The sequence below is a fragment of the Lissotriton vulgaris genome, chromosome 1_1, assembly GCF_964263255.1.
Source record: "Lissotriton vulgaris chromosome 1_1, aLisVul1.2, whole genome shotgun sequence".
Lineage (NCBI taxonomy): Eukaryota > Metazoa > Chordata > Amphibia > Caudata > Salamandridae > Lissotriton > Lissotriton vulgaris.
Genome location: NC_141685.1, coordinates 1,319,405,375 through 1,319,431,440, shown reverse-complemented (window position 1 = coordinate 1,319,431,440; position 26,066 = coordinate 1,319,405,375). Strand labels below are relative to the sequence as shown.

Sequence of the window (26,066 nt, the reverse complement as noted above, 5' to 3'; positions counted from 1 at the left end):
GTCGTACGCAGTGGAATTTCCACTGGTAACCTAACAGGAGTGATACCTGTTTCATAAGCTCGGACGAGAATGGCTGACCATTATCAGAGTACACGACACCGGGCAAGCCGTATCGCGGGAAAAATTCACGGACCAGTTGTTTGGCAGTGGTTACAGCAGTGTAATCGGGGACTGGATATGCTTCTGTCCATCGGGAAAGGGCACATACAACTACGAGGACATACTTGAATCCTCGGCATCTGTCCATCTGGATATAATCCATCTGGAGGACTTCAAAAGGATGGTCAGGAGGATGAAATCCACCTTGTTCCACGGGGATATCTTTGCCTGGATTGAACTGACAACAGATCATGCAGGTACGCACTTTCTGTTTCGCTGCTGCACGTAAATGCTTGTTGAACCAAAGATTCTGTATGCTGTCTAACATGGCTTTCTCTCCTAAGTGTGCTGGACTATGTGCTGTGTTAATGATAACTTGAACCATAGAGTAGGGGAGGAACCATGTGGCTCTTCCCTTCGTCATCCATCCCTGATCTGTCTGGATCCCTCCTTGTTCAGTCCATTTCTTGATTTCATCTGGAGTCGCATGTGTCTGTATGTCGAGTACATCTAGTGTGGGATCCTTAACTGTCATGCAATGTGTCAGTGAAGTTACTTCAGTCTTTGTCATGTCAATCGGTATGTCTGTCTGAGTCTGAGCTGTAAGTTTGGCTGTTCGATCTGCCAGGTCGTTACCCTGGGAAATAGTGTCGGTGACTTTAGTATGTGCTTTGCCCTTCATGACGGCTATAGCTGTAGGCAAATGTATTGCTTCTAATAGGGCTTGAATGAGGGTACCATGTTGTATCTTGGCACCGTGAGAAGTTAAAAAACCTCTTTCTTCCTAAAGAACACCGAAGTCGTGAACGACTCTGAATGCATACTGTGAATCTGTGTATATGTTTACTTTCTTGTTCTTGGCTAATATACAAGCTTGGGTCAGAGCGATGAGCTCTGCTGCTTGGGCAGATAATGTGTCAATACGATGTGTTTCTATGACATCAGTTTCAGTGGTCACTGCATATGCGGCTACTAACTCTCCTGTGCTTGTTCTCATACATGAACCATCCACGTAAAGTGTCAGGTCTGGGTCGGGCAATGCAATGTCTGTCAAGTCTTGTCGGGGCTTTGTCACTGTATTAATGACTTCTACACAGTCATGTGGTGCCGGATCTGCTGTAATGGAGGGTAACAATGTGGCAGGGTTGAGTATGTTGCAACGTCTGATTTCTATGTGTGGCTGGAACAGTGTCAGTTCATAACCTGTCAGTCGTGCTATGGTCAAGTGTTGAGTCTGGGTTCGGTTCAGAAGAACTTCCACGGAGTGTGGAACCTGTACTGTCAAGGGATATCCTAACACTATTGAGTCGCTTTGTCTGATAGCTAGAGCTGTTGCTGCAACTGATTTTAGGCACGCAGGCAAAGCCTGGGCCACTGGATCCAATGTACTAGAAAAATAAGCACAAGGCTTGTGGTGTCCTGCTTGATCTTGTGTGAGAACAGATAATGCTGTGCCATCGCGTTCTGTGACAAAAAGTGTAAAAGGTTTGCTGTAACATGGTGTCGCTAAAACAGGTGCTTGACATAAAGCTTTCTTCAAGTCATTAAAAGCTTGTGTATGTTCCTGAGTCCAAGGGAGGACAGTCGAAGTCGCTGCCTCCTGTGTTGTCAACTGTATGAGTGGTTTGGCTAGATATGCATACTGAGGAATCCATTGTCTGCAGTAAGAAGTGAGGCCAATGAAGGCCCGTACTTCCTTTTGTGTCTTGGGTTGTGGCAGATGTGCAATTAACTGGATACGATCTGGTGTCAACTGTCTACCCCTCTTGGACAGCAAGTGTCCAAGGTATACCACTTGCTGGGCACAGAATTGTAGCTTCGAAGGGGACACCTTATGCCCCTTTTCGGCCAGAAAATACAAGACAGTCAGTGATGCGCGTTCGCAGTCACGTTCGGTCCGTGCTGTAATTAACAAGTCATCAACATATTGCAGCAGTGCAGTGTCAGTAGGCATGTGAATACTGTCTAGTTGTCGTTTCAGTGCTTGGCTGTAAATACTAGGACTTTCTGTGAACCCTTGAGGTGCACGTGCAAATTTGAAGCTTCGGCCATTTAAACAGAAACCGAAAAGGTACTGGCTTTCCGGATGAATGGGGACACTAAAGAAGGCGTTTTTTAGATCTATCACGGTGAAAAACGCAGCTTCGGAATCAATGGCAGTCAATAGTGAAGAAATATCTGGGACCACTGGGTACTGTGGTATTATACATTTATTAAGTTCACGAAGGTCGATCACCAGTCTGTAGACTGGAGGTGCATTTGGGTCAGTTCGTTTAAGAATCGGAATGATTGGAGAATTACATACATTGGAGTCAGTTTCTACAACTACTCCTTGGGCAATGAGCTTGTCAATAATTTTCAGTAAGGCTGTTACAGCCTCAGGTGGCAATTTATATTGTCGGATTCGGGGCAGTACAACACCTTGCTTGAGTGTGACACGATAGGGAGTAATGTGCATACAACCTACATCAGTTGGACCTTGCGCCCATAAATGCTGTGGTACATTTTGCAATCTTGGATCAAAATCTCTCAACACATAATGACCTTTAAAGTCACGTAAAAACAATCTCACTCCTTCCGGAGAACAACATATCACTGCTCCTAGTGCTTTCAACGTTTTAATACCAAGCAAGTTTTCAGGACATGATTTCGTAAGTAACAAATCTGTAGTACGAGACAATGGACCAACTGCAAGGGGAACTGGCTTTGACACTTCGTTAACAATAGGCTTTCCTGAAAATCCAAGGGAAACATTCTGTGAGCCTGAGAGGGGTGCCCCTGGAACCTCGTCGTGACTAATGGTAGTTCTGCTCGCCCCTGTGTCAATCAAAAATTTTCTGTCTTTCCCTAATACCTGACTATGTACGTAGGGACCCTCTTGATCTACAGGAACCTCGATAAGGGGCAAGCCAACCTCCCTCTCTAGGCTGTTTCATGTATACTGCTGATAATCGGGGTAATCTGACTGTGCATACTGGTACATTTGCTGTGTGACATGTTGCGTGGCGGCAATGGGTTGGGGCTGGGGTACAGCTACTATCTGTTGTTGTGCATTCTGTGGAGGTTGCGTGTTCTGTGGAATATTCTGTGGAACGTGTTCCGGTCTAGGTGGACGCGGTCTTTCTTTCGTTTTGCCTGTGGCTATGTTGTGTCTTAGAACGGCACATTCATTTATGTAGTGACCTGGCTGTTTACAGTAGTTGCAATTCCCTCTAACAGGAGCTGCAGAGTTACTAGTCTGTGTGGTTCCCCTCTTCTGACCATCTGCTGGGACGGACTGGGCGACTAGTACTTTCATTTTCGTATCTTTCATACGTCTCTGTTCATGTTCCTCTCTAATTCTGTTCTGGTGGTACTGTAACATTTGTAACATTTGGGAAGGGGTATTAGCTTGCCAGGTACTCTCGACTTTCAATACTCTGCTTTTAACCTGTGGTAAGGAATTCTCGACTAATTTGGTCACAAAAAGATGTGGATATGATTCACTACTTGTTTTCAGGCCGCTATTAATAATAAAACATTTCTCGAATCTGGAATAAAAATCACTAGTGTCTTCGTCTTGCTTCTGTTTACAGGCTGAGATTGCATCCCAGTCTTCCTTTTTAATTGTCAATAACCTAGGCAAAACTTGTACTAATAATCCTGGTAATGCTTTGGCTTTGTCCCCAAGACCTATACCTGGGACTCGCCCATTTTCTTCGTCTTCTAATTCAGCCCAAATAATCTTTTTATCTCCCACCTCCCATTCTTTCTCTTTAAGTTTTTCGTATATGCCGGCAGGCAACAATACCTTTAACATTTTAAGAATGTCGGGATACGTATAATCCCCCATGAGTAACATGTCTTTTAATTCACGGTGGAATCCTGCTGGATCTTTATCATGACAGGGCACTAATTTCTTCATTTCCAATAGTTCCATTTTGGTCAGGGGAGTGTATACGAATACTCGCTGGAGCGCACCCCCTGTGGTCTGGACGGGATGAACTTCTCGTAAGGGATTCTGTCTGTCTATGTAAAATGGTTGTCGTACTGGGGGTGGAACAGGAACGAAATGTGGAGTCAGGAAAGTTCTGTATTTGTGGCGTTGTTCTAGAATGATATTAATTAAATCGGTACCTAGGCCTCTCCATCTTTTTAGGAGTAATTCTTCCAGTGCATTATATAGGGGACCTGGATCAGAATGCTGACTTTCATATAGTGTAATGAGATGCTGGATCATGTACATGCCAACTAATCGCTGCTCGTCTGGGGTAAGACTCAAAAATGTTTGCGCTACTGAATCATCTTTATATATGCTGGTATTTCCAGCCCATTGTACTGCTGACCGTGTTAGTTCCTGATCACGCATTGTACTAAGTTCACTGTAACCTATTCTTTCTTTCAGTATTTTATCGGTGCCTTGGAATACATGTTCAAGAGAACATTGTTCTGGTATGGGAGAAAGAAAACGTTGCTTGTTTTCTAGGCGTATGGGTCTGTCAAAAGGATTCTGTTTAGGAAGTCTCGCTCTTCCTACGAACGCTATTCTGCCTCGTGTTCCGTCTTGTGCTCCTGTGTCTATATCTTCGTTCTCTGCGATGTCACTATCTGCTTTCTCGTCTTCTCTTGCTGCTTGGTCCCTTTCGTGTATGTCTAGAATTTCTTTACGAATCTTTCTGTACATGGCTTCTATACTACTTTGTTTATCATGTTTACCATCAGCTATATTGTTACTCCAATTTATCAGGGCATTCATCTCTTCTTTGCTTGTACTTGGCCGATCTCGTTCCCTTATCAAACAATTTATCAAAAACTGTAAGATCATTTTTTGTGTCTCAACCTTGTGATGTGCCATGGCCTCGTGAATACATTCTGGTTTTTCCCCTGTTCTAATAAAATGATATATGTTGTCTAAATGGTCAATCATTTCTGGTAAAAGAACCAAATAGTTTGTAACACGTCGTAAACGTAATGAATATAACATCATCTCGTCCACGCCTGGTACTGGATCATATCTACAATCTGTAATGTACTGTCTAAGGGATGCGAATGTCGCAGCTCTGGGTGTACGTTGTAACGCTACTTCTCTAAGCGTCATTCGTTTTACTTGAGGCGGGGTGACAGGAGGACCTCCTACGGCGCCTCCTGAAGCGGAAGCGTAACCATCAACTAGCTGTGATGTGGCTGCTGGTGTCATAATTTGAAAAGCAGGTGCAGGTAATGTAGGCAGACTCTGGGTTGTCGGTGTAGCGAAAGGATTGTAAGGACTGACAGTAGGAGGAACAGTAGTAGTAGTGGTAGTGACAGGAATAGTTGTGACAGGGACAGATGCAACAGGATGGGAAATGACAACGGATGTGGAAGTCGAGTCTTGTTGGGGTGGAGGTGTCGCGTCTTGAACAGGCTGAGTAGGCTGCTGTATAGTTTGAACAGGCTGAATAGGCTGTTGTACATTATTAGCAGGTGGTACGCGTACATTGGTATATGCTGGTGCTACATCATCTAAATAGGAAGAAAGAAAAATGTCCGCTGCGGTCTGTTTGTGACGGAGTTTAGTCGGGACCAATGGTGGTGGCAAGTTACGGGGTACTTCCGGGGTCGCCTTGGGCAAGCCCTCGGCAAGAACAGGATACATGCCTGTAGTAAGTGCATTTCTTTGTCGGTCTAATTGTTCTAATCTGACTCGTTCTCCTTCTTCTAGTAGCTCTCTTTCTCTGGCTTTTTCAGATTCTTCTCTACTTTTCTCTGCTTTCCTAATTTCTTTCTCTGTTCTTCTATGCGCTTCTTTACGCCACAATTCTATGGCATCTTTCTGGGATTGTCTGGCTTTCTTCTTCCATAATGCTTCTTCTACTCTCATGATGCAATCAGCATCCCATGTCCCTGAGACAGGCCATCTATATTTCTCTTCCAGATCTTTAGTATATTCCACCCACAAATCTAGGTACAGTATGGCGTCTAAGCCGTGCTTATGGTACATAAAATGTCCAGGAGTGTCCCTAGAAGGGACGGGAACTGCTTCTTCGAGTATCCCTTTCCTAGTTCCTATCTGACGTAATTTTGAGAACAGTGGCATTTTTAGACTGACTTAAACGTGAGTACAGTAAACACAGTAATGACTAGCAAACAATCATTCATACCACGACATCAAAACACATTGAAAACATGTCAGACTGATATTACCTGGTACATAGAAAACAAATGCTCGAAAAACAATACTAGAATACTGGACTACTAGATGCACTGCTAAAACAGTACAGACAATACCGGTCCCATAAAGAGACACGTCATACCACGTTCACCTAAGTGAACACGTCTGGACCAGGTCTGTGTACCCAGACCTGTCTTGACCGGGCACACATTAATGAACCCGTCTAGATGCGTTCCCAACAACGGTACTCACCGGGAAGCAGAAACTGAAGGCCTCGGAAACTGGACTGGACTGGACTGCTACGGCGTCTGGCTGCTACGCTACCACGCATGCGCTTCGGAACAGGTGGGCCTCCGGATACCTCGGACCTTGCTCTCTCGACTCGGGGCTCTGGTCGGGATCCTCCGCATTCCTCACCGCCTCGTCTGGATGCCGGACCGCAGTCTCCGTCTCCTCCGTGGGCCTGAGGGAGATAGCAGGAAAACCCGCAGGTTTGCACTGGTTCCTTCACGGCTGTAGAAGGGGTCAAGGCCTGCGTAACATCGCCGGCGAGTGGGGAAGGGGGGGGTCCCTATTCGGGTGCCAGAATTATGTGGTAAATAAAATTACCGAACTATTTTTCCATACATTAAATATCAATAAGGACAGCTCAATCAAATGAGAGGCAGAGTCCGTGGTATCAGAGTCATACGGGCTTTAATTATGCTCCTCGAGGAACAGGACATCATGTTCCATCACCATTAAGGTTCAGGAAGGGATATTCAACATTTTATTAACATCACACATTATATATAGTAAAACAGTATAATTGAAATGAATGTAGTAGGCGTAACAGGTGAAAAGAGAGAGATAAGAACACATGTGCGTAACAGGAGGCGTGTAAAAAGGCGTACACGTGGGCGTGCACTGGATATGTCAGAGAAACGTCACAAGTGGGTGGATGCATAGAGAAAGTTTGCAGGATCAGCAGAAACATTTGGCCTAGATGCGCGCGCAACTGAGTATGACGTGTAGCTGGGGAGAACTGGGGGCTTTGACTTTAGCACTAGTAGGGGAGACTGGTGTCTGGGATGTCAGAACGACCTGTACCTATAGCATATCTGGTATCTCATGTTTGGAGGATGTAGTGTCTGAAGTAAAAGGTCTCTCGGACAGAGGCCGTTCAATACTGAATGCTAGTGCGTGCATACGTGTCTTGGTGCAATGCGCGGGGCCATGGGCCTACCATGGTAACGGGTTCTGTAAATCACTTGCAAGGAGGACAGGAAGGCCGGGCCCTTTGCTCTGCAGCCGGGAATATGTTTACCTATTTCACTAGACTGGAATGTGTTTTCGAGGGGGCTGAGCAGATAACTTGTAGGCAAAATACTGTTTTGGCAGGCAGTCCAGGCTGAGCCGGGCACCGCTTCGCTGGGCAGGAAGTAAGGCAGAGGTCAGGGATGCATACAGCTTTCAGAGACAGAAGATACTCGGAGCCTCAATTAAGGGCCTAGCTCGATGGAGCCAGGAAACATGGAGAAAACGTGTGTGAGATTCAAAAGTGTACCATGTAAAGACGTTGGCACCATAGGCCTAGAAGCCTAATTAACGTGATTTTCTTGGAGAACTATATAACTGACATGTTAACGTTGGACGCAAATGCATATGCGTCTCTCTAGCATGTACGGGAAGGAAGTTACATGACATACAAGGAACATGGGTGCATGCACGGGGTTCGAGTGGGGGACACATTGGCTACCTAAAAATTTCTATTTCCTCAGCTGTAGAAGATGTTTTTAAAATAAATATTATCCTCAAACATTTTGCTGGATGCTACAGAGGTAATGGTTCCTTGTGCATATGTTATGTTGACTTAACTAATTATAGTCCTACTTCACTGTTACCTCTCCTGAGCAAGATGTTAGAAAAACATATTAATAAACATCTTTCGGACTTTGTCGAGGAATCCGTCTGTCTTGATCCATCTCAGTCTGGTTTTAGACCCAGACATAGCACAGAGACAGCCTTGATTGCCATCACGGATAACATCAGACAGGCTTTCGCAATGGACAGGCAGTTCTACTTGAGCTGCTTGACCTATTGGCAGCTTTCAACACTGTCTCACACCAAATCCTGCTCTGGAGACTCAGAGAAATTGGGATTCCAGGTACAGCCTTTCTATAGATGTTGAGTTTCCTCTCGAATGGAACTCAGACCATCAATTTAGGCCCCTTCTGCTCTGAGACCACGGAACTGACTAAAGGAGTACCACAGGGATCCTGTCTCAATCTCACCTTAATTAACATATACGTTACTCCTTTGGCAGGTTTACATAGGAAATTCGGTTTTATACCCACTTCTATGCTGATGATACTCAGCTCCTGTTATCCTTCGATAAACACAACCCCAATGCTCAGTCCATCTTCTCAGAAGGTATGAAAGTCATTGCCAGCTGGATGAGGCAACATTTTCTCCAGCTCAACGGGGGGAAAACGGAAATTATATTGTTTGGTGATGCTCCTTTGAGATGGTCTCCGTGCTGGTGGCCAATGGAATTGGAACCCGCACCAGAGCCCAAGACGATGGTCAATTTAGGTCTCTGCCTGGACCAGAAATGAATCATGGAGGATCAGGCTTCTACCACCATTGGTGCCTGTTTCCCTGCTCTAAATCTTCTGTGAAGAGTATTTCCCTTTCTCCTCTTGTCCACTAGGAAAACCCTTATCCAGGCACTAGTAATAAGTCGCCTAGATTACAGCAAGGCTCTGCTGATCTCAGCCAGTGAAACATCTCTGAACAAATTGCAAGTGGTCCAAAACACTGCTGCCTAGCAGGTCTCCCAACGCTCCCTCCCTTACTCCCTCCCTTCCCCTTTTGCAGAGACTGCATTGGCTACCAGTGTGGAAGCAGATCTGTTTTAAGATCTGCTGTATTGTGCATAAATCACTAAATGGCAAAGGCCCCAGTTATTTGGCAGAGAAATAAAAAAATACCAGCCTCCCAGGACACTACGCTCAGGGACCAAATCTCTACTTGTGGTCTTCCACTTAGCCCCTACCTTATGGAGCCAATTACCAATCCATCTGCGGGAGTGCTCTGATCACCTGTAGGCTTCTGATGACTACATTGTTTTAATCTATTCCTCTTTCTCGGCTGACTAAGCAGATTGCTAGAGCGGAGATACCCCTTGAGGGGTTATTCAGGCGCTATAAATCTTATGTTATCGTATCCTATAAAGCAGCAAATCCCATCTGAGAGTTGCTGGAAGCCGAGCTAGAAACATAAACCAGTTTAAACAAGGCAAAGGGGGTGTGGCCAAGATGGCGGGGTGAGCGGACGCTTCCTCCCGTAGCTCCTCCGGCCCGGCTCAGCTCGAGCCCCGATTTCTGCACTTCTCTCCCCCCGCGGCTGCTTTGCGGGTGAGAGGACTGTGCCGGAGTTCCTGGTGCACCTATTGACACTACTTTGACTCCTATCGCCCCGGAGGAAGTACCCCGAAAGTTTGCTCAAAGTTCGGAGCACGGAGGAGAGCCTGGGAGGCGGAGCGTATTGCAGTGCTGTCCAGGCGCCTCGGCTGGGCCTGGTGCTGAAAGCTGGTGATCCCGAGTGTTCGGACCCGACGTGCTCCGGAGAATAACAGCGCCCCCCGGCCGAAGCCTACGTGACCGGTGCCACCGACACGCAGCGGACCCTGGACCTTAGCTGGCGCTTTGGCCCCTCGCCACCGACGACGGCGCATGGTGCGGCGTGGACCCCGGACCTGGTGGCGAGGGACGGAGGCTTCTACGCTGCAGCCGACCTGGGCGAACCCGCTGGCGAAACTGTGAGACACTGGCTGTGGACTTTCCTTGCTTATCGTGCCCCGGGGGTCGCCGGCGGTCTCGCCAGCCCGGGCCGCTCTCCCGGGCCCCGCCCTGCCGCCATCTTCTCCCTGAGGAGCTGGAGCTGGCGACCTCCACCCGTGCCTTTGGCGGGCGGGTGCCTACTTTCGCCTTTGCTCCTGACCTGATTTCCCAAGGGGTGCGCTGCTGAGAGACCCTGACTTTGGCCCCCGATTGCCGCCCTGGTCGGTACAACGACTGTCTCGCCCCGGCCTGAGCCGCCATTTTGTCGCTTGTGACGCAGCACCCTTGTCTTCGGCTGGGTCTCACATCTGGTGCCCACGAGCGACTGGACGCATCTACGGCGGCCGGCCCTGTACCTTGCCCACTGCAGCGGCCACGATGACTGGGAGAGGAGGCTCGAAAAGGGGTGACCGCACCCTGCCGGACATGCTCAGCAGGGCCCAGCAGCTGAGGGACAGGACGCAACCGTCGCCGGGGTCCTCCCGGGCCTCTGCAGACGCATCTGGAGGCGAACCGCCGGTCACGAGGTCCTTTATGGAGGACTTATTTAGCTCCCTCAAGGACGATTTCCAGACGCTAAAGAAGGAAGTGGCCAGCGAGGTCCGAGAAGTGCGCAGGGAGGTGGAGGGCCTTGGCGAGCGTGTTGACACGGTGGAAACGGCGGCCCAGCGCCATGATGAGGAGATAGTCCATCTCCAGCAGGACGTTCTCCGTCTCCGAGAGCAGTGTGTCGAGCTCCAGGCCCACTCTGAGGACCTCGAGAACAGGTCCAGATGGAACAACATCCGGGTGCGGGGTGTCCCATCCGCGGACGAGGGGACGGATCTGGTGGCCTACCTACAGGACTTGTTCCGGGAGATTTTGGGAGAAGATGCAGAATTCCCGATCCGCATAGATAGAGCGCATAGAGTGGGCCGACAGCGCCAGTCATCAGCACCCCCACCGGACATTCTGGCGTTCCTGCCTGATTTCCCCTTGAAGGAGCGCATCATGGCAGAGGCCCGCGGGAAGCAGCCTTTAACTTTCAGAGAGCGGCCTGTGGCGCTCTACCAGGACCTGTCCGCCATCACGCTGCAGAAGCGCAGGTCCTTCCGGATTGCTACAGACTTTCTGCGGGAGCACGAGACGCCCTACTCCTGGGGTCACCCCTTCCGCCTCATCTTTAGATGGAACGGAGTGTTACACCAGCTGCGCTCCCTCCAAGACATCTGCGGGGTGTTGGGACTCACGGCCACGGAGGAAGACGGGGCGACGCCCACATGGAGGCGCTCGGAGAGACGGAGCCGGCGGAGATCGACGAGGAGACAATCGTCGGCGACTGCGAGTCGCCCTGATTCCCCTACCATCAGGGCGGATATGGAGGAAGCCTTGAGAACGGCGGCCAGGACCTTGCCTGACTCCAACGGCGTGGCCTTGACGGCCTAACTTCACTCCGGGGGGAGAGATGCTTAGCCTCTACGATGCTGGGTTGGGGCTGGGGGTTGGGGGGGAATGGTTGGAGGTGGGTGGCTGAACGTCCACTTGATTGGTTTCTACAGACTTGCCCGTTCGGGCTGGACTGAGACAATGGGGTGTTTTTATTTGTTTGTGGTTTTGGCTAGTTGCCATGGGTTGGTTCTGGGAGGGCTTAAGAGTTGTTTTGTTGTTAGTGGGGTCCCGTCCGATAATGCCCAAGCACGCGTGAGGCCGGTCTTGGCCTTCCCTGCGCTCCTGCCCCGCGCGCCCCCTCCGCTGATCCCTCGCTTGCTGCACAGCGCTCCGGTTCCCTGGGGGAGATGCCATCCTTGAAAGTGGTGACCCTTAATGTTAAGGGTCTGAACAATCCCGTGAAGCGCAGAGCGATCCTATCCCTACTGGAAGGGACGCAAGCAGACATATGCCTTTTGCAGGAAACTCATCTGCTACCCAAAGATTGTCATAGGCTGCGCTCTACCAAGTTCCCCACCCAATTCTTCTCTTCGGCAGCGACCAAGACTGCAGGCGTAGCCATTCTTTTAGCTAGCTCTTTCAGGGGCGAGGTATTGTACAAATATGCCGAACAAAAGGGGAGGCTCCTAGCGTATCGCATGCAGCTTGGGGGTGTTGCCTTCACGGTTGGCTCCGTTTGCAGCCCGAATGATCACCAAGATCGTTTCCTGGAATCAGTGTTGGTGGACGTCACTGCCTCGCCCGATCGCCATGTTGTCTTGGGGGGAGACCTGAACATTGTCTTCGACTCGGCTATGGATAGGTCTGCCCAGCGCTCCCCACAGACGGGGGAGCTTTCCCGCGTGGTGCAAGACCGGATTGCAGAGATGGATCTGCATGACCTCTGGCGCGCTATGCACCCCACCGATAGGGACTATTCCTATTTCTCCCACGCGCACCGCACTTATTCGCGGTTGGACTACCTCCTGGTGAGTGGACCGCTACGCACGGCCGCCACGGCGGCGGACATCGGGGTCCTGTCCCTGTCCGATCATGCACCGGTTTCCGGCGTCTTTGCATGGCCGGCGGCCTCCCCCTCCAGAGGGTTGTGGCGGCTTCGGGATACTCTTCTCCATAAAAAGTCGGTCGTGAAGCGAGTGGAGGAGGTCATTCAGGACTATCTGGTCCACAATGGCAACTCCGACACGTCTCAAGCGACGCAGTGGGCGGCCTTGAAAGCGGTCCTCAGGGGGGAATTTATCTCCATCTCCTCGGCCGAGAACAGGGAGCGGCAATGTAAGAGAGACGAACTGACTGCGCAGGTCAGGGAACTTGAGCAGGTTCACCGCCGAACGGGGGCTCCTCGAGTTTGGAGGCAGCTGAAAGCGGCGAGGAAACTCCTTTCTGCGCTGGACCTAGATCGAGCGGAATATGCGGCGTTGCGTCTGAAGCATGCCTTTTACACGGGCGGAGACAGATGCGGTAAGCTCCTGGCCCATCGGCTCAGGGCGGCGCAGCAACGCAATGTGGTGAAGGAGCTAGTGGGTGCAGACGGGGTTTCTGTTTCCGGTGACGCGGAGGTGGCGGACTCCTTTCGTAGCTTCTACGAGGCGTTATATGCCGCGGAACCCTCCTCGCCAAGGGACGCTGAGGATTATCTGGAGTCTGTGACCCTCCCGGTGCTAGAGCCCGCCCAAGCGGACCACCTAGAGAGGGACATCCATGTGGAGGAAGTCATCTCCGCTATAGCACGATTGAAACACGGTAAAGCCCCGGGCCCGGATGGCTACACGGCCTTGTTCTACAAGACCTTCTGTTCCACAGTGGCGCCTATCCTGACTCGCCTGTTCAACTCCTTCTCCGAACCGGGGGCTATCCCGCCGGACCTTCTTTCCGCGACTGTGTCGGTTATTCCGAAACCCGGGAAGGACCGGACCCTGTGTGGTTCTTATAGGCCTATTTCGCTTCTGAATGTTGATCTTAAGCTCTACACGGGGATCCTAGCGGCCAGACTTGGACTGCACCTACCGGGCCTGGTGGAGGCGGACCAGGCTGGCTTTGTACCCGGTAGACAGACAGTTGACAACACCAAGAGGGTAACGCACATATTAGAAAAGGCCTCGCGCGTCCCGGGGGAGCGGATGTTACTGTCGGTCGATGCGGAGAAGGCCTTTGATAGAGTTCATTGGCCGTACCTTGAGCTGGTTCTCGGGAAACTGGGAATCGGCGAGAAGTTCCGCACCATGGTCTTCAATTGCTATAAAAGACCATCAGCATCGGTACGGGTCAATGGGCACAGCTCTAGTAGTTTTGTCATTGAGCGCGGTACGAGACAGGGCTGCCCCCTCTCGCCGCTTTTGTTCGCCCTCTACATGGAGCCGTTTGCCCAGAGGATACGCAATAATCCGGACGCTTTTGGGGTTAAGATGGGTCAGTATACCCATACTGTTAGCCTTTATGCGGACGATGTCCTGTTGACCCTGGATGACCCCAGGAGGTCACTCCCTGCTTGCGTCCAGGAACTGAACGCCTTTGCACGCGTGGCCGGCTTTAAAATGAATATGGCCAAATCGGCTGCCCTGGACGTGTCGCTCGCCGCGGACACCAGGAGAGACCTTCAGCGTCTCTTCCCCATGCAGTGGTCCTCCTCCACGGTGCCATACCTGGGGATCCTGCTGGCGCCTTCGCTGCCTGAAATGGTCAAAGCAAATTACTCTTCCCTTAGCAAGAAGATTAAGGAGGAACTCGGCCGATGGAACAAGGGCCTGCTCTCGTGGCTGGGCCGTATCGCAGCGGTGAAGATGACGGTGCTGCCTCAGATCTTGTACCTTTTTCGCGCTCTACCTCTCCAGCCCCCTGTGGGTTGGATACAGCAAGCGCAGGCTGACATCTCCCGTTTTGTGTGGCAAGGCCGCAGGCCTCGGATGAAGAGAGTTCTCTCCACGCTTGCTCCGGAGGCGGGGGGTCTTGGTATCCCGGATCTCCGGAAGTATTTTCAGGCGGCGCAACTCCGATATTTGGTGGAATGGAGCAGGTGGGAATCTGACAAGCACTGGCTCTTTCAGGATCAGGCGGTAGCGGGACGTACCCTTCAGGAGGTTCCATTCCTGCGGCGCGCACATCGCCCGGCTAACCTCTACGCCTCCTTTGTCACCCGGGTTCCCCTGCGGGTGTGGGATACGGTTTGCGAGCTCCACGAGCTAACTACCTTCCCATCACCGTTTACACCCATAGTTGGTAACCCGGACTTTACTCCGGGCTTAGAGCCGGGAGCTTTTTCCCACTGGGTGAGTGCGGGTTGCAGGGCACTTTTTAAGATTTATGGGCCGGAGGGCGTGCTTCCTTTCCAGCAACTTCGACGGGAATTTGGTCTGACGGAGGTAGACAGATTGCGCTACTTGCAGGTCCGCCACTGGGCTCTCCAACCCCAGGTGCGCGACGTCGCAGCCCGTCAAATCACTCCTTACGAGCGGTGGCTAGTGACCCGGACCTCGGATGCCAAGCTTATTTCCGATCTATATAAATTTCTCCAACCCCCGACGTTTCATTTCCATAATCCGGGGAGGGAGCGCTGGCACAGAGAGTTGGGCAGGACCCTGAGCCACAAGGAGTGGGACAAGATCGCATATCGGGCGAGGCACTCGGCATACCACACTGGGCTGACGGAGACCTTTACTAAGGTATCCACCTACTGGTATTACACCCCGGAGAGGCTCTATGAGATGCACAAACTCACCGACAAGGGATGTTGGCGGGGCTGCGGACAGGAGGGTACTCTATCGCACATTCTTTGGGATTGCCCGGTACTGACTGCTTACTGGAAAGAGGTCTTGGATGAGGTGGATAGACACTTTGAGATTGAACTGCCGCGCTTCCCGGCGTATGTCTTGCTAGGCCTTCCCAACGACTTAATGTACCCGCTGAAGTCCCGCAGGGGTAGGCAGATTGCTATTGCGCTAGGCTCAGCGGTCCAAAATATCCTTGTCCACTGGCGCACCTCCACTGCCCCCTCCACCACTGGTTGGCTACATAGACTCTGGCAGGTACTGGGGATGGAGAAGATGTCGCTTACAGTGGCTGGAAATGTAGATCAGTTCGAGGAGCTCTGGCACCCCTTCCTGGCACTGCTGTCCACAGAATTCCGGGAGCTCACATGTCCGAGGTACCTGCGCCTTCTTAGGCTGACGCCACCGGCGGCCCCGGCGGATTAGGAGGGATGGGGCTGGGGGGATTAGGGGTTGGGGGTAGGCGGTTTGGGGCGGATGCTTCTATTAAGGGCTATTGGACGGGGATGTTGGGGTATTGTTTTCTTCTTTTTCCTTTTTCTGGGGGCGGGGGGCTTGGAGGGACGGCGTTGTGTTTTGCTGTGTTGCAGGAAGCTACTCGCTCTTAGCTTTGGTTGGGAGGTCGGGGAATATAGGAGGGTTGTGCGCACTACCTTACTGCCTTACAGCTGATGTCTTCCCTTCCCCTCCTGGACCACCGACCTCCCCCCTTTCGACCAGAACTGCTGCAACATGTCTCTTTTCCTTTTCATTGTAATGTATGTAACCTTGACCTCCTACTTCCCTTCCCCATGTTTCTTTCGTTTTAATAAAAATGCTTTAAACCTAAACAAGGCAAAGACACTGGTTAGAAACAGTAGAAACCAAAGAAAAGGGGACAAGCAAAAGCAAAAGCAGGCAGTTGTTTGGTGCCTGCAAACAGGCAGATCAAATTTCTTTCTTGATATAACTGAACGTAAAACTCAACTTTGCCAGTTCCTTGGGAGAATTCAACAAACTGGGATAGCGCCATGTCAGTTTTCTGGCTTATGATTGTTCATACCATTGAACATGGAAACTTTTTTTGCCCAAGGTTTTTACTGTAGACTGGATAACAAAGGCACACTTTATGCTGTTCCCAGACTGTTCCCTTTTACATATTACATGGTGAAGGCAAATTCTTCAAGGGTTTATTGCTGCTCTTTCATTTCTTTTGTAGTTCATCTGGAACAAGAGCAAACCTGAGAGCGAGGCCCCGGTGAGGACATCAAAAACCATGGCTGCTTCTCTTGCAGGTATGTCTGGAGAGCATGAAGAAAAATGAGTGTGTTTATTATGCAGGCAATGGGTTAATTGTACGTATTTCAAGAACTCATCACAAGCCAAAGTACCACAAACAAAGTAGAGGATTGCTCTTTTCTGACATAAGTAGACAATGGGTGCCGATCGCTTGTAATGGGTGGACATTTCCCAACTACGGAATTGAATCGTAAAGAAACTGCTTGCCATACGACTGACTGTGCTTGATCCGCCCATCAATGTAATGGCTGCCATCCAAGTACCAACTCGCTACTGTTAGCTGGTGGTTGGTTTATTTTTAAGGCTATTTAAAACAAGTGATTTCTTTTGAGATGTGAGCATTTGCTGCTGACATCTGGTTTGAAACACTAAGGATGAATGTTGTCTTTTCAGCTTGCACATGATTCAAGTATTCCATCCATATTCCTAAATTACATCCCTTTTCTTTCTGCCCACAAGCACAGACACATTGGTGGGCCCCATAAATATTGTGAAAAGAAGCAACCATGCTTCTCAAAATACCCTGTGACAAAATAGTTCACAGGTGTATGTACTGCTGATCGACAGCAGTGATGGGTCATGAGAGGGGATCCAAGGTCTCCAGGCTTTGAGCCCAACTAATCCAGTACAAGCGGGGATCTTACGTTTTTTCACTGGTGCACTCAGGACTTCAGCTGCTGGGAGTCTAAATTACATTATAATAAACAATGTTTCAGAATTGCAGTTGAAATATTTTTTTCATTTGCTGCACTATTTGGGCAAAGTTTCCACATTTGTAACAGAAACCAAAAGAGCAGTGAGTTAAATGGGGTTAAATGGGGTGGTACAGTCAGGCATGAGTACCCGCACTTTTTCAGTTTTGAAGGGAAAGTGCATACTTTTGTCAGCAGAGGTGTAATACTTATTAAGAGAGAGTACCAGCACTTCTTAGTAGCAAAGAGGTAATCTGGGATGATGAGTAAATTGCACGTGTATATTCTCTTTACAAGCACCGCTAAAGATAGAGATAATCTAAGAGAAAAGAGAGGGAGTGTGTGTTTATGTAAGCATGTCAGAGGGATACAGAATGAATATGGCCAGCCTAGGTGTAAAATGTGGATTGTGTAAAATATTTAATTCACCAGTGCTCGACTTCACGTTTATTTTCTCATTTTGTTCTCTGGTGTGTAGAAGAGCTAACTACGCCTGTGTTGCTGCCGACGACAGTACCTTCAATAGATCCAGAAGAAATCAACACTGCGATTATTGCAGGTAACGGCTTCAAATATCTGAAAGTCCTGGCCCCTTTCATCACAGAAAAGCACTTTTCCCATACAAAGAGTGTGCCCGCAAGAATGGAAGGATAGCCCGAAACATGCAACCAACATTTTTAGAGTGACTTGATGATCCACCCTGACTTTGCCAATAAGCATTGGCATAGATCCACTTACCAGAATAAGGTAGGAAAACTGCATCAGTCCAGGAGTGTCTGATCTGAGCCGGCTTTTCCAGATGGCTGCTGTCTATATATAGGGTGACCAGATTCTCAAAACAAAAAAAGCCGGGACAGGTGTCAGCGACATAGAAGTAGGACTGACAGAAGTACCCATGGCTTTAAGTGGGATGACAAAACAGGGGTGCAGAGGGGGGGTGTCTCTCAAGGGGCGTGGCTGATGTAATTAAGGATGTGGCTTAAAACACATAAGCTAAAACAATCTGTACTTAGCATAGCGTCCCGCCCGAAAAATGTGCTGCTTCTGTCATTGTATCCAGATAAATAATATGACGAGTAACATCACACCTAGAACAAGCCTGGACTATTGGCTTTGTCAACAATATAACAAGTAACATCACACTTAGAAGAAGCCTGGACTATTGGCTTTGTCAACAATATAGCAAGTAACATCACACCTAGAACAAGCCTGGACTATTGGCTTTGCCAATGGTTGTTAGCTGCATAAGATAAATAAGCAACAACTTTGGTTTCGCTGTACATAACATTGAAAATGCCTCAGTTCTGGAATGAAGCGACAGACTGTGAAAGAACTATAACGGGTCTCTTTCAAAGCAGTGAAGGTTGGTACTGCTGCAGCAGTAAGCTTTTTTTTTTCTCCCTGAGGGCAAAAATGGAGAGCCCAATAGAGACCCGTCTCAGGACCTGTGAGAAGTAAAGCAGGCGCACCAAGCGAGACACTATTTAAAACAAGCATTTGCAATGCAATAGGTCTCGCATTAGGAAAGTTTGAGCTGTTGGTATTGTAAATGGCAAATTTTATATTTATCTGTTGGTTTTGAAAATACCAAAATTAATAGCTTTGTCATTTACAATGCCAATAGTTTTAACTATAAAAAAACATTGATGTCACATGATGTACAGAACACGCTCCCACGTGTGGACAGATCTGGACGATGTATGTATGGGTCCGGTTTATGAAACGTTGCTAATAAATTGTCTACAGGAAAAGTATTGAAGGACTGGGTTCTTTAAGACCCAGCGGTGCCAGGGCACAACACCTGAAACCTTCGTGGGTAACCTGCTCCGGCGTACAAGTCACAGAGACACGGGACACTTCCTTCGGCGTCAAAGATTCAAGGTTTATTTGCTGCAGGGAACACAGAAGTCACGACAAGTACAACACGTGCAACTTGGGGAGACTGCTTCAAATTGGTTCTGTGGATCGCTCCTTTTATACAGTTTTTACCCATAGGATAACATTGAACACAAAAGTTTACAACCCGGTTCCCACAATTATCCCCCAGAGGGGTCACTTTGGTCACTTTGAAACACACGAGGTCCGGAACATAAGTGCGGAAACATTTGGCGGTTCCCAACTGTAAAAACCATCTTCCCACCATTAGCAAATTCCAATCAGCAGTAAAACAGATCGAAATAGGAACAAAGACAGGTGCAGAGGAAGACGGAGACAGTGGGGAGATCGGAAAGGGTGTAAAAGGGGAGGTATCGGGAAACACGAGATACAGGCATCAAAGGGACGTGCCTAATGAGATGCACGGCTGAGACAATAAGTCCGTGCGGCAAGATGAGCCTCGAGCGGCGCCATCTGCCTTACAGTAGCAACCCCCTCGTCATAAAGACACTCACAAAGAACATGTGTCTTCCGCAAATATCTTGGGAGTCCCAGGGTCGCGAAGCGGACATCGTCCGTTCGCTGGCTACTTGAGGGCAAGAGACAAAATGGATGCCGTATCTAAGATGGAACCCGTGGGTACAGATGAAAAACCCACATAACAAACGAACGGTTTAAGTTAGCACAGCGAAACTGCGCACACTTACTAAACTCGTCATTTGCGGTTCATAGATACCAGACTCGACTATATTCGTGCGAGTCGAAAACACCACTTACAATCGTCACGGAACCTCAGACGCTCCTTTTGCCCTCATGTAGGCAAGCACTAGTCGGAATCATATTCGATATTCATCAGACCATCGAGATGTTGCTGTAGCATAGCTCTGTCCAACCGAGTCCCCTTGGTAACAGATGGTTGTCTCATACACGTTGTAGCACAGAGGCCACATAAGGCAGGACCACACTGCACACAAAGGCAACACGTGAACAGGAACACTACCACAACTCCAATGATCATCAGAATTTTCCAACCCCAAGTCGACATCAGGCCCCAAAACCATCCAAGTAGCGTCCAATCCCCTACATCCACGTGTATGGATTCGGAGATCTTATGCAACCTCGAGATGGCTTGATAGACAGTAGGAGCATTATCTGGAATGAAAATGCAGCAGCTCGAATGGATCACCTTACATACCCCACCGCGATCTGCTAAAATGACATCTAAAACCATACGGTTTTGTAACGTCATAAGTCTCTCCGCCTGAAGTTCTGTGGTGATATTACCAAGGGCACTGGCAGTAATATTAGCTGTCGATTCTACCACTCGAGTCAACTGTCTCAGGTTCCTACTATTAACCATAGGTCCCCAAAACGGGAGGAAACCCTTGAAAAAGTCTCCTGCCTCTTGACCGGCAGTATCCTCTTCACTAATTACGCCTCGCACAACTCTAGTCTTATGATAATCGGCATCTACAGTGAACGTCGGAGGCAACAGATTTGCAATAAAACATGAGCCCATGAAGTCTGCGGGCAACCATGTGTATGCACGATCATAACAGATAAAGTATGTACCCTTGGCAGCCAGGAACACAGGGGACGAGGACATCGGCAGAATGTAATTTTCAGTGCAAGCACTTGCTCCAAGTCGGGCTTGCGATCTTCGGCCACGACCCATAAGACAAAAATTACCAGTGTGGGGTACGACCCATATAGGAGGCGAGCTTTTAAGCTGCTTCTCGCTAGTGAACACACTATATTCACCTCTACTTAGGACCTTATAGGCCTGTACCTCTTCTTCGGGAATAAGCGAAGGATCATAGATCTCACTATCTAAATCCTCTATTGCTATCGACAAAGGTTTTTGGTACGAGGTAGGACCAGAGTAGGGGGAACGTGGTTCTCGAATGGGGTGGAAACCCAGTGCGCTTCGAAACATCGTTTGGAATGCTCGAGCCGACCCTTGGGAACTATACGGTAACACCAGATATGGAATTCCCTTATCCGTAGTATGTGGCATCAACCCACACACCCAACAATTAGTAGTGTTAACCACTAACTGATGCTGATGGAGGAGCTGAATAAAGGAATTGTTGCGGAATTCTACACGTCTAGCCTGCTCGTGTTCCGGTAACATGTGAAAGGAATGGGGAGAAGCAGTAGAGGTAAGATTAGGGTAAGGAGTAGGAGTAGGTGTAGCAGGTAAGAAGTAGGACATCGTGTAATACACCCCACCCGCCAATAATGCAGAAGCAGTCAAAAACAATACAAACAATTGGAATATGAAGCATTTGGTACGACTGAGTTGCTGCAGCTTGAATCTATGGACTTGAGCTCCCTCCAAATCATTCAGCTTCGAGAATGCCATTCCCTACGACCGTCCGTAACGTTTCTTGACGCACTTCGTTCTGTGCAGCAATAGTCAATCCCTAGGAGTTCCTAGGAACCGACGGCCTTTAACCTAGCGTCAAGACCTACTATCCAGAAGGAAGTACGCGCGCGGCCCTACGGCCTTCAATACACAATATGTATATACAAGCACAAAGTCTCTCGGCTGTGGAAGTAAAAAGATACAAGGGAGGAAGCTCAATATCTATATGTACACAAATAATTACAGTGATACGAAAGTTCAAAACTGATCACGGGAAACGGGGATAATGCAGTTGTCAATTTCAGCAAAGCAAGAAAAATTTTATTTGTCCTTAGTGCGAGATCGCAAAGAATATCGGTGTTTCCCGGGACGTGTCTGCTCGTCGAACAAAGGGTCCGTCGAAGGGACAGCGTCCTGCTGATCAGTTGATTGTTCTGGTCTTGAGTCTTTTGCTAACAATTTTTCAACAGTGGCTTTCTGCTGCGCTGAGGATTCTTCAACAGGCTGTGCGTCGCTGAAAGGCACAAACGCCGGCAATGTTTCTGTTTCTGTTGACGCAATGCCTTTCCTTACCCACGGGTCTGCCGGCAAAGGGATAGGGACTCGCTTAGTATGGGTGGCATGCACCCAGTTTTTACGCCCCTCAAGACGAACGGCAGTCCTCGTGGCCAGGAGCACCTGGTAGGGTCCAGTGAACCTCGGGTCCAGATTATTCTTGCGTGAAAAGTTTCGTGTTACCACCCAGTCTCCGGGCTGGAGCTGGTGGCCTGGACCCTCCGTCTGCGTCGGCAATGCGTCGTAAACCTGTTGGTGAATTAACCTCAGTTTAGCAGTCAAGTCATGTAAATAGTCAATCAACATTGGATACTCAAGATCAGAAAACATTCCTGGCCTAGGAACCCCCCACACATTCGCAGGACGGCCGAACACTATTTCATAGGGGCTAAGCCCTACTCGGGAGTGTACAGTCGCCCTAGTTGACAGTAATGCTAAAGGCAAAGCGTCAGGCCACGAAAGACCAGTCGTAGCCTGAATCTTCGCTAACTTTAGTTTAAGGGTGCCGTTGTACCCTTCAACCAATCCAGCTGACTGAGGATGATTGGCGCTATGGAATTTCTGATTAATTCCAAGGCCCTTACACACACTCTTCATCACACTTCCAACAAACTCACTTCCGTTATCTGACCACACGACTCTAGGCATTCCATACCGAGGAAAATATTCCTTCAGTAGGATTTTCGCAGTAGACAAAGCAGTATTGTCTTTGAGGGGATAGGCCTCGATCCATCGGGAGAATGCGCAAACCACAACTAAAACGTATTTCAGGTTATTGCATCGCTCCATATGGATGAAGTCCAATTGAATCACCTCAAAGGGATACGAAGGAGGAGCAAAACTGCCAGGGGGAGTTGGGGTTCCTTTGCCAGGATTGTACATTATACACACCATACAACTCTTCACCAGACGTTCAGCACATTTCGTAATGCCATCATTCTTCCACACAGCAGCCAGCAACTTGCAAATACCTTTCGCGCTAATATGTGCTAACCCATGTGCCATTGTCACAACGGCCAGCACATACGCATCAGGCAACATCCATCTTTTCTGATCCGACAAATCAATCCAACAACCATTCGCATCCAACTTTCCCGTACTTTCTTTCCACTTCTTCTTTTCAGTCTCGGTGGCCTCATTCTGAATTGCTTTCACACTCTCGATAGTGTCTTCACACATACTCGATTCTGTAGGCCACCTAACCGAACTCGTCACATACATTCGAGTGCTAAGGTTCCGGGCAGTCTCCTTAGCAGTCTCGTCCGCAAACGCATTACCACGACCAACATCATCCGTCACTTTACGATGCGCATTACACTTAACAATCGCAACTTGCGTAGGCAAAGTCAATGCATCCAAAAGATCGTTCACAAGCTGGCCATGCTGTATCTTCGTACCGTGCGACGTCAAGAAACCTCTCTCTCGCCACAATCGTCCAAAACTATGCGCTACACCAAAAGCGTATTGACTGTCAGTAAAGACATTCACACGTTTCCCTTTCGCCAACACACATGCTCTAGTGAGAGCAATCAGCTCCGCAGCTTGGGCAGAATTCTGATTCAACCTTGCAGTCTCAACAACAGTATTCAATGTTACAACAGCATAAGCAGTAGTTACATCGCCATTCGGCAACTTAAAACATGACCCATCCACATACAAAGTGCCATCCGGATCTTCCAAAGGGGTGTTTTTAAGGTCCACTCGACCTTTCGTTTCCTCTTCAGTCCTCAAGTAGCAGTCATGTTCTGCTACTTCATCTGACTCTGTGCTAATTGGTAACAAAGTTGCCGGGTTCAGAACGTTACAACGTTTTATCTGAATGTGGCTTGCCAAGAGCGTCAATTCGTACCCAGACAACCTCGCACTCGTCAAGTGCTGAGTTTTCGTTCGATTCAAAAGAGTATCGACTGCATGCGGAACCATCACCGTAAGCATATTATCCATGACCAATCCTGCTGATTGTCGGATGGAGACCGCAGCTGCCGCTGTTGCTCGTAAACAACTCGGCAATGCTCTAGCTACTGGGTCCAAGGTCGAGGAAAAATATGCACATGGACGTTGCTTACCACCAAAAGGTTGCGTTAAAACACTCAAAGCACAACCTTCCCTCTCGTGAACATATAACGTGAACGGCTTACCGTAGTCAGGGGTACCTAACACAGGAGCCGAACACAATGAATCACGCAGTTCAGAAAAACTTTTCTGACATTCTTCCGTCCATGGTAAAGGAGTTGAAACATCCTTGCACGTAAGAGCCACCAATGGTTTCGCTAGCAATGAAAAATTAGGAATCCATTGCCTGCAGTACGACGTGATACCTAGGAAGGCACGCACATCTCTTTGGGTTTTTGGCACAGCCATTCGCGCAATCGCTGCAATTCTCTCTGGGGTCAATCTACTTCCCTCCTTTGACAATAAGTGACCTAGATAGGTTACTTCTTGACAACAATATTGGAGTTTAGAAGGTGACACCTTGTGATTTAACTCACAGAGATGTTGCAGCAACGACACCGTAGCAATTTTGCAAATGTCCTGAGTATCAGCAGCCACCAATAAGTCATCGACGTATTGGATCAAAGCCGCGCCAACCGGCAACCTAAATGCATCCAGTTGACCCTTCAAGGCTTGACTGTAAATAGATGGACTTTCACAGTAGCCCTGAGGAGCGCGTTTGAACCGGAAGCTACGTCCACCGAGAGAGAAACCGAAAAGGTCCCTGCTCTCTTCGGCAATCGGGATGCTGAAAAACGCATTTTTCAAGTCAATCACCGAAAACCATGATGCAGAAGCTGGAATCAGAGTCAGTAGCGCCGTGATGTCAGGCACAACAGGAAATTGAGGAACCACAATTTTATTTACCTCCCGTAAATCGATAACAAAGCGATAAACAGGCGGTTTTGAAGGATCAGTACGTTTAAGAATGGGCAGCACAGGGCTGTTGCACACGTTTCCCCGAGTCTCTTCAATAACGTCTTTCTCGATCAAATCATAGATGATCGCCAACAATGCTCGTTCACCATCAAGGGAGATACTATATTGGGGAATACGTGGCAACCGTACATTAGATTTCAACTGAACAACATAAGGGGAGATATCAAGCAGGCCCACGTCATTTGGACCCGTCGCCCACAAAGACGCAGGAAGAGAACTCAATTCCGGTGGGAGCTTATCGAGGGACAAATACATGGGAGAGACTACCCTCTCTCCTAACGTAAGCTTTACACCCGCAGGAGAACAATACAAAGTTGCGTACAAACGTTTAAGCAAATCCAGACCCAAAAGATTTTCACCACAACCAGTAGTCAAAATCAACGGAGCTTCTAGCTCACGTGGCCCAATTTGAAGGGGCAAGGGGCGCGAAACTGGATTGCTAACAGGGGCGCCAGAGAATCCAACGGAAACATTTGTTAAGCCAGACAAAGGTGCGCCAGGGAGTTTCGAATACATGATAGAACTTTTCGCTGCACCAGTGTCCAACAGAAAAGGCTCAACGACGCCCGATGTAGCAACTGCGACGTAAGGCCCTCTCTGATCAACCGGAACTGATACCACTCCCTCTCCTTGTCTTTGGCTGTCCTAGTAATTACTGTCGTCAGTTCCCTGATCGACGTAATAATCGTCTACATTATACTGCGCAGATCGTCCTTGCGATGATCCACGTTGATCGAAACAATTATTAGAAGTGGATGAATTATCTGAGCGATCGTTCTGAGCACCACGACCTCTACCACGTGATGTCTGCTGTGAACCACCACGGCCTCCTTTAGACGAATTACCACTATTACGTTCATTTAAAACAGGGCAGTTGAATTTAATGTGTCCTTCCTGTCTACAATAAGCACATTGATTGTACCCTAACGAGGATCTTTGGGAGGAGGAGTCATTACGCGGCTGCGATCGATTCGATTGCGACTGCGATCTATTCTGTTGGGGCGCATTCTGATTAGAACGCGGCGGATACGCTTGTTGCAACAACACTTTAGTTTTCAGTTCTTTCGTCTTTTTGTCAGCACGGTCATTCTCCTCTTTCTCCCTATTCTCATAATATTGTGC

General features: G+C 48.8%; 1 protein-coding gene across 2 annotated transcripts in view; it reads left to right on the top strand.

Annotated features, from left to right (window-relative positions):
• The window catches only part of SMAGP (small cell adhesion glycoprotein), a 264,474-nt gene that overhangs the window by 213,287 nt on the left and 25,121 nt on the right, over positions 1-26,066 (top strand). For both annotated transcript variants that reach the window (XM_086965879.1, XM_086965868.1), the window contains exons 2-3: positions 16,444-16,519; positions 17,694-17,774. In XM_086965879.1, the coding sequence (XP_086822005.1) occupies positions 16,501-16,519; positions 17,694-17,774 (100 nt within the window). In that variant the 5' untranslated portion in view covers positions 16,444-16,500. The remainder of the gene's footprint in view (positions 1-16,443; positions 16,520-17,693; positions 17,775-26,066) is intronic.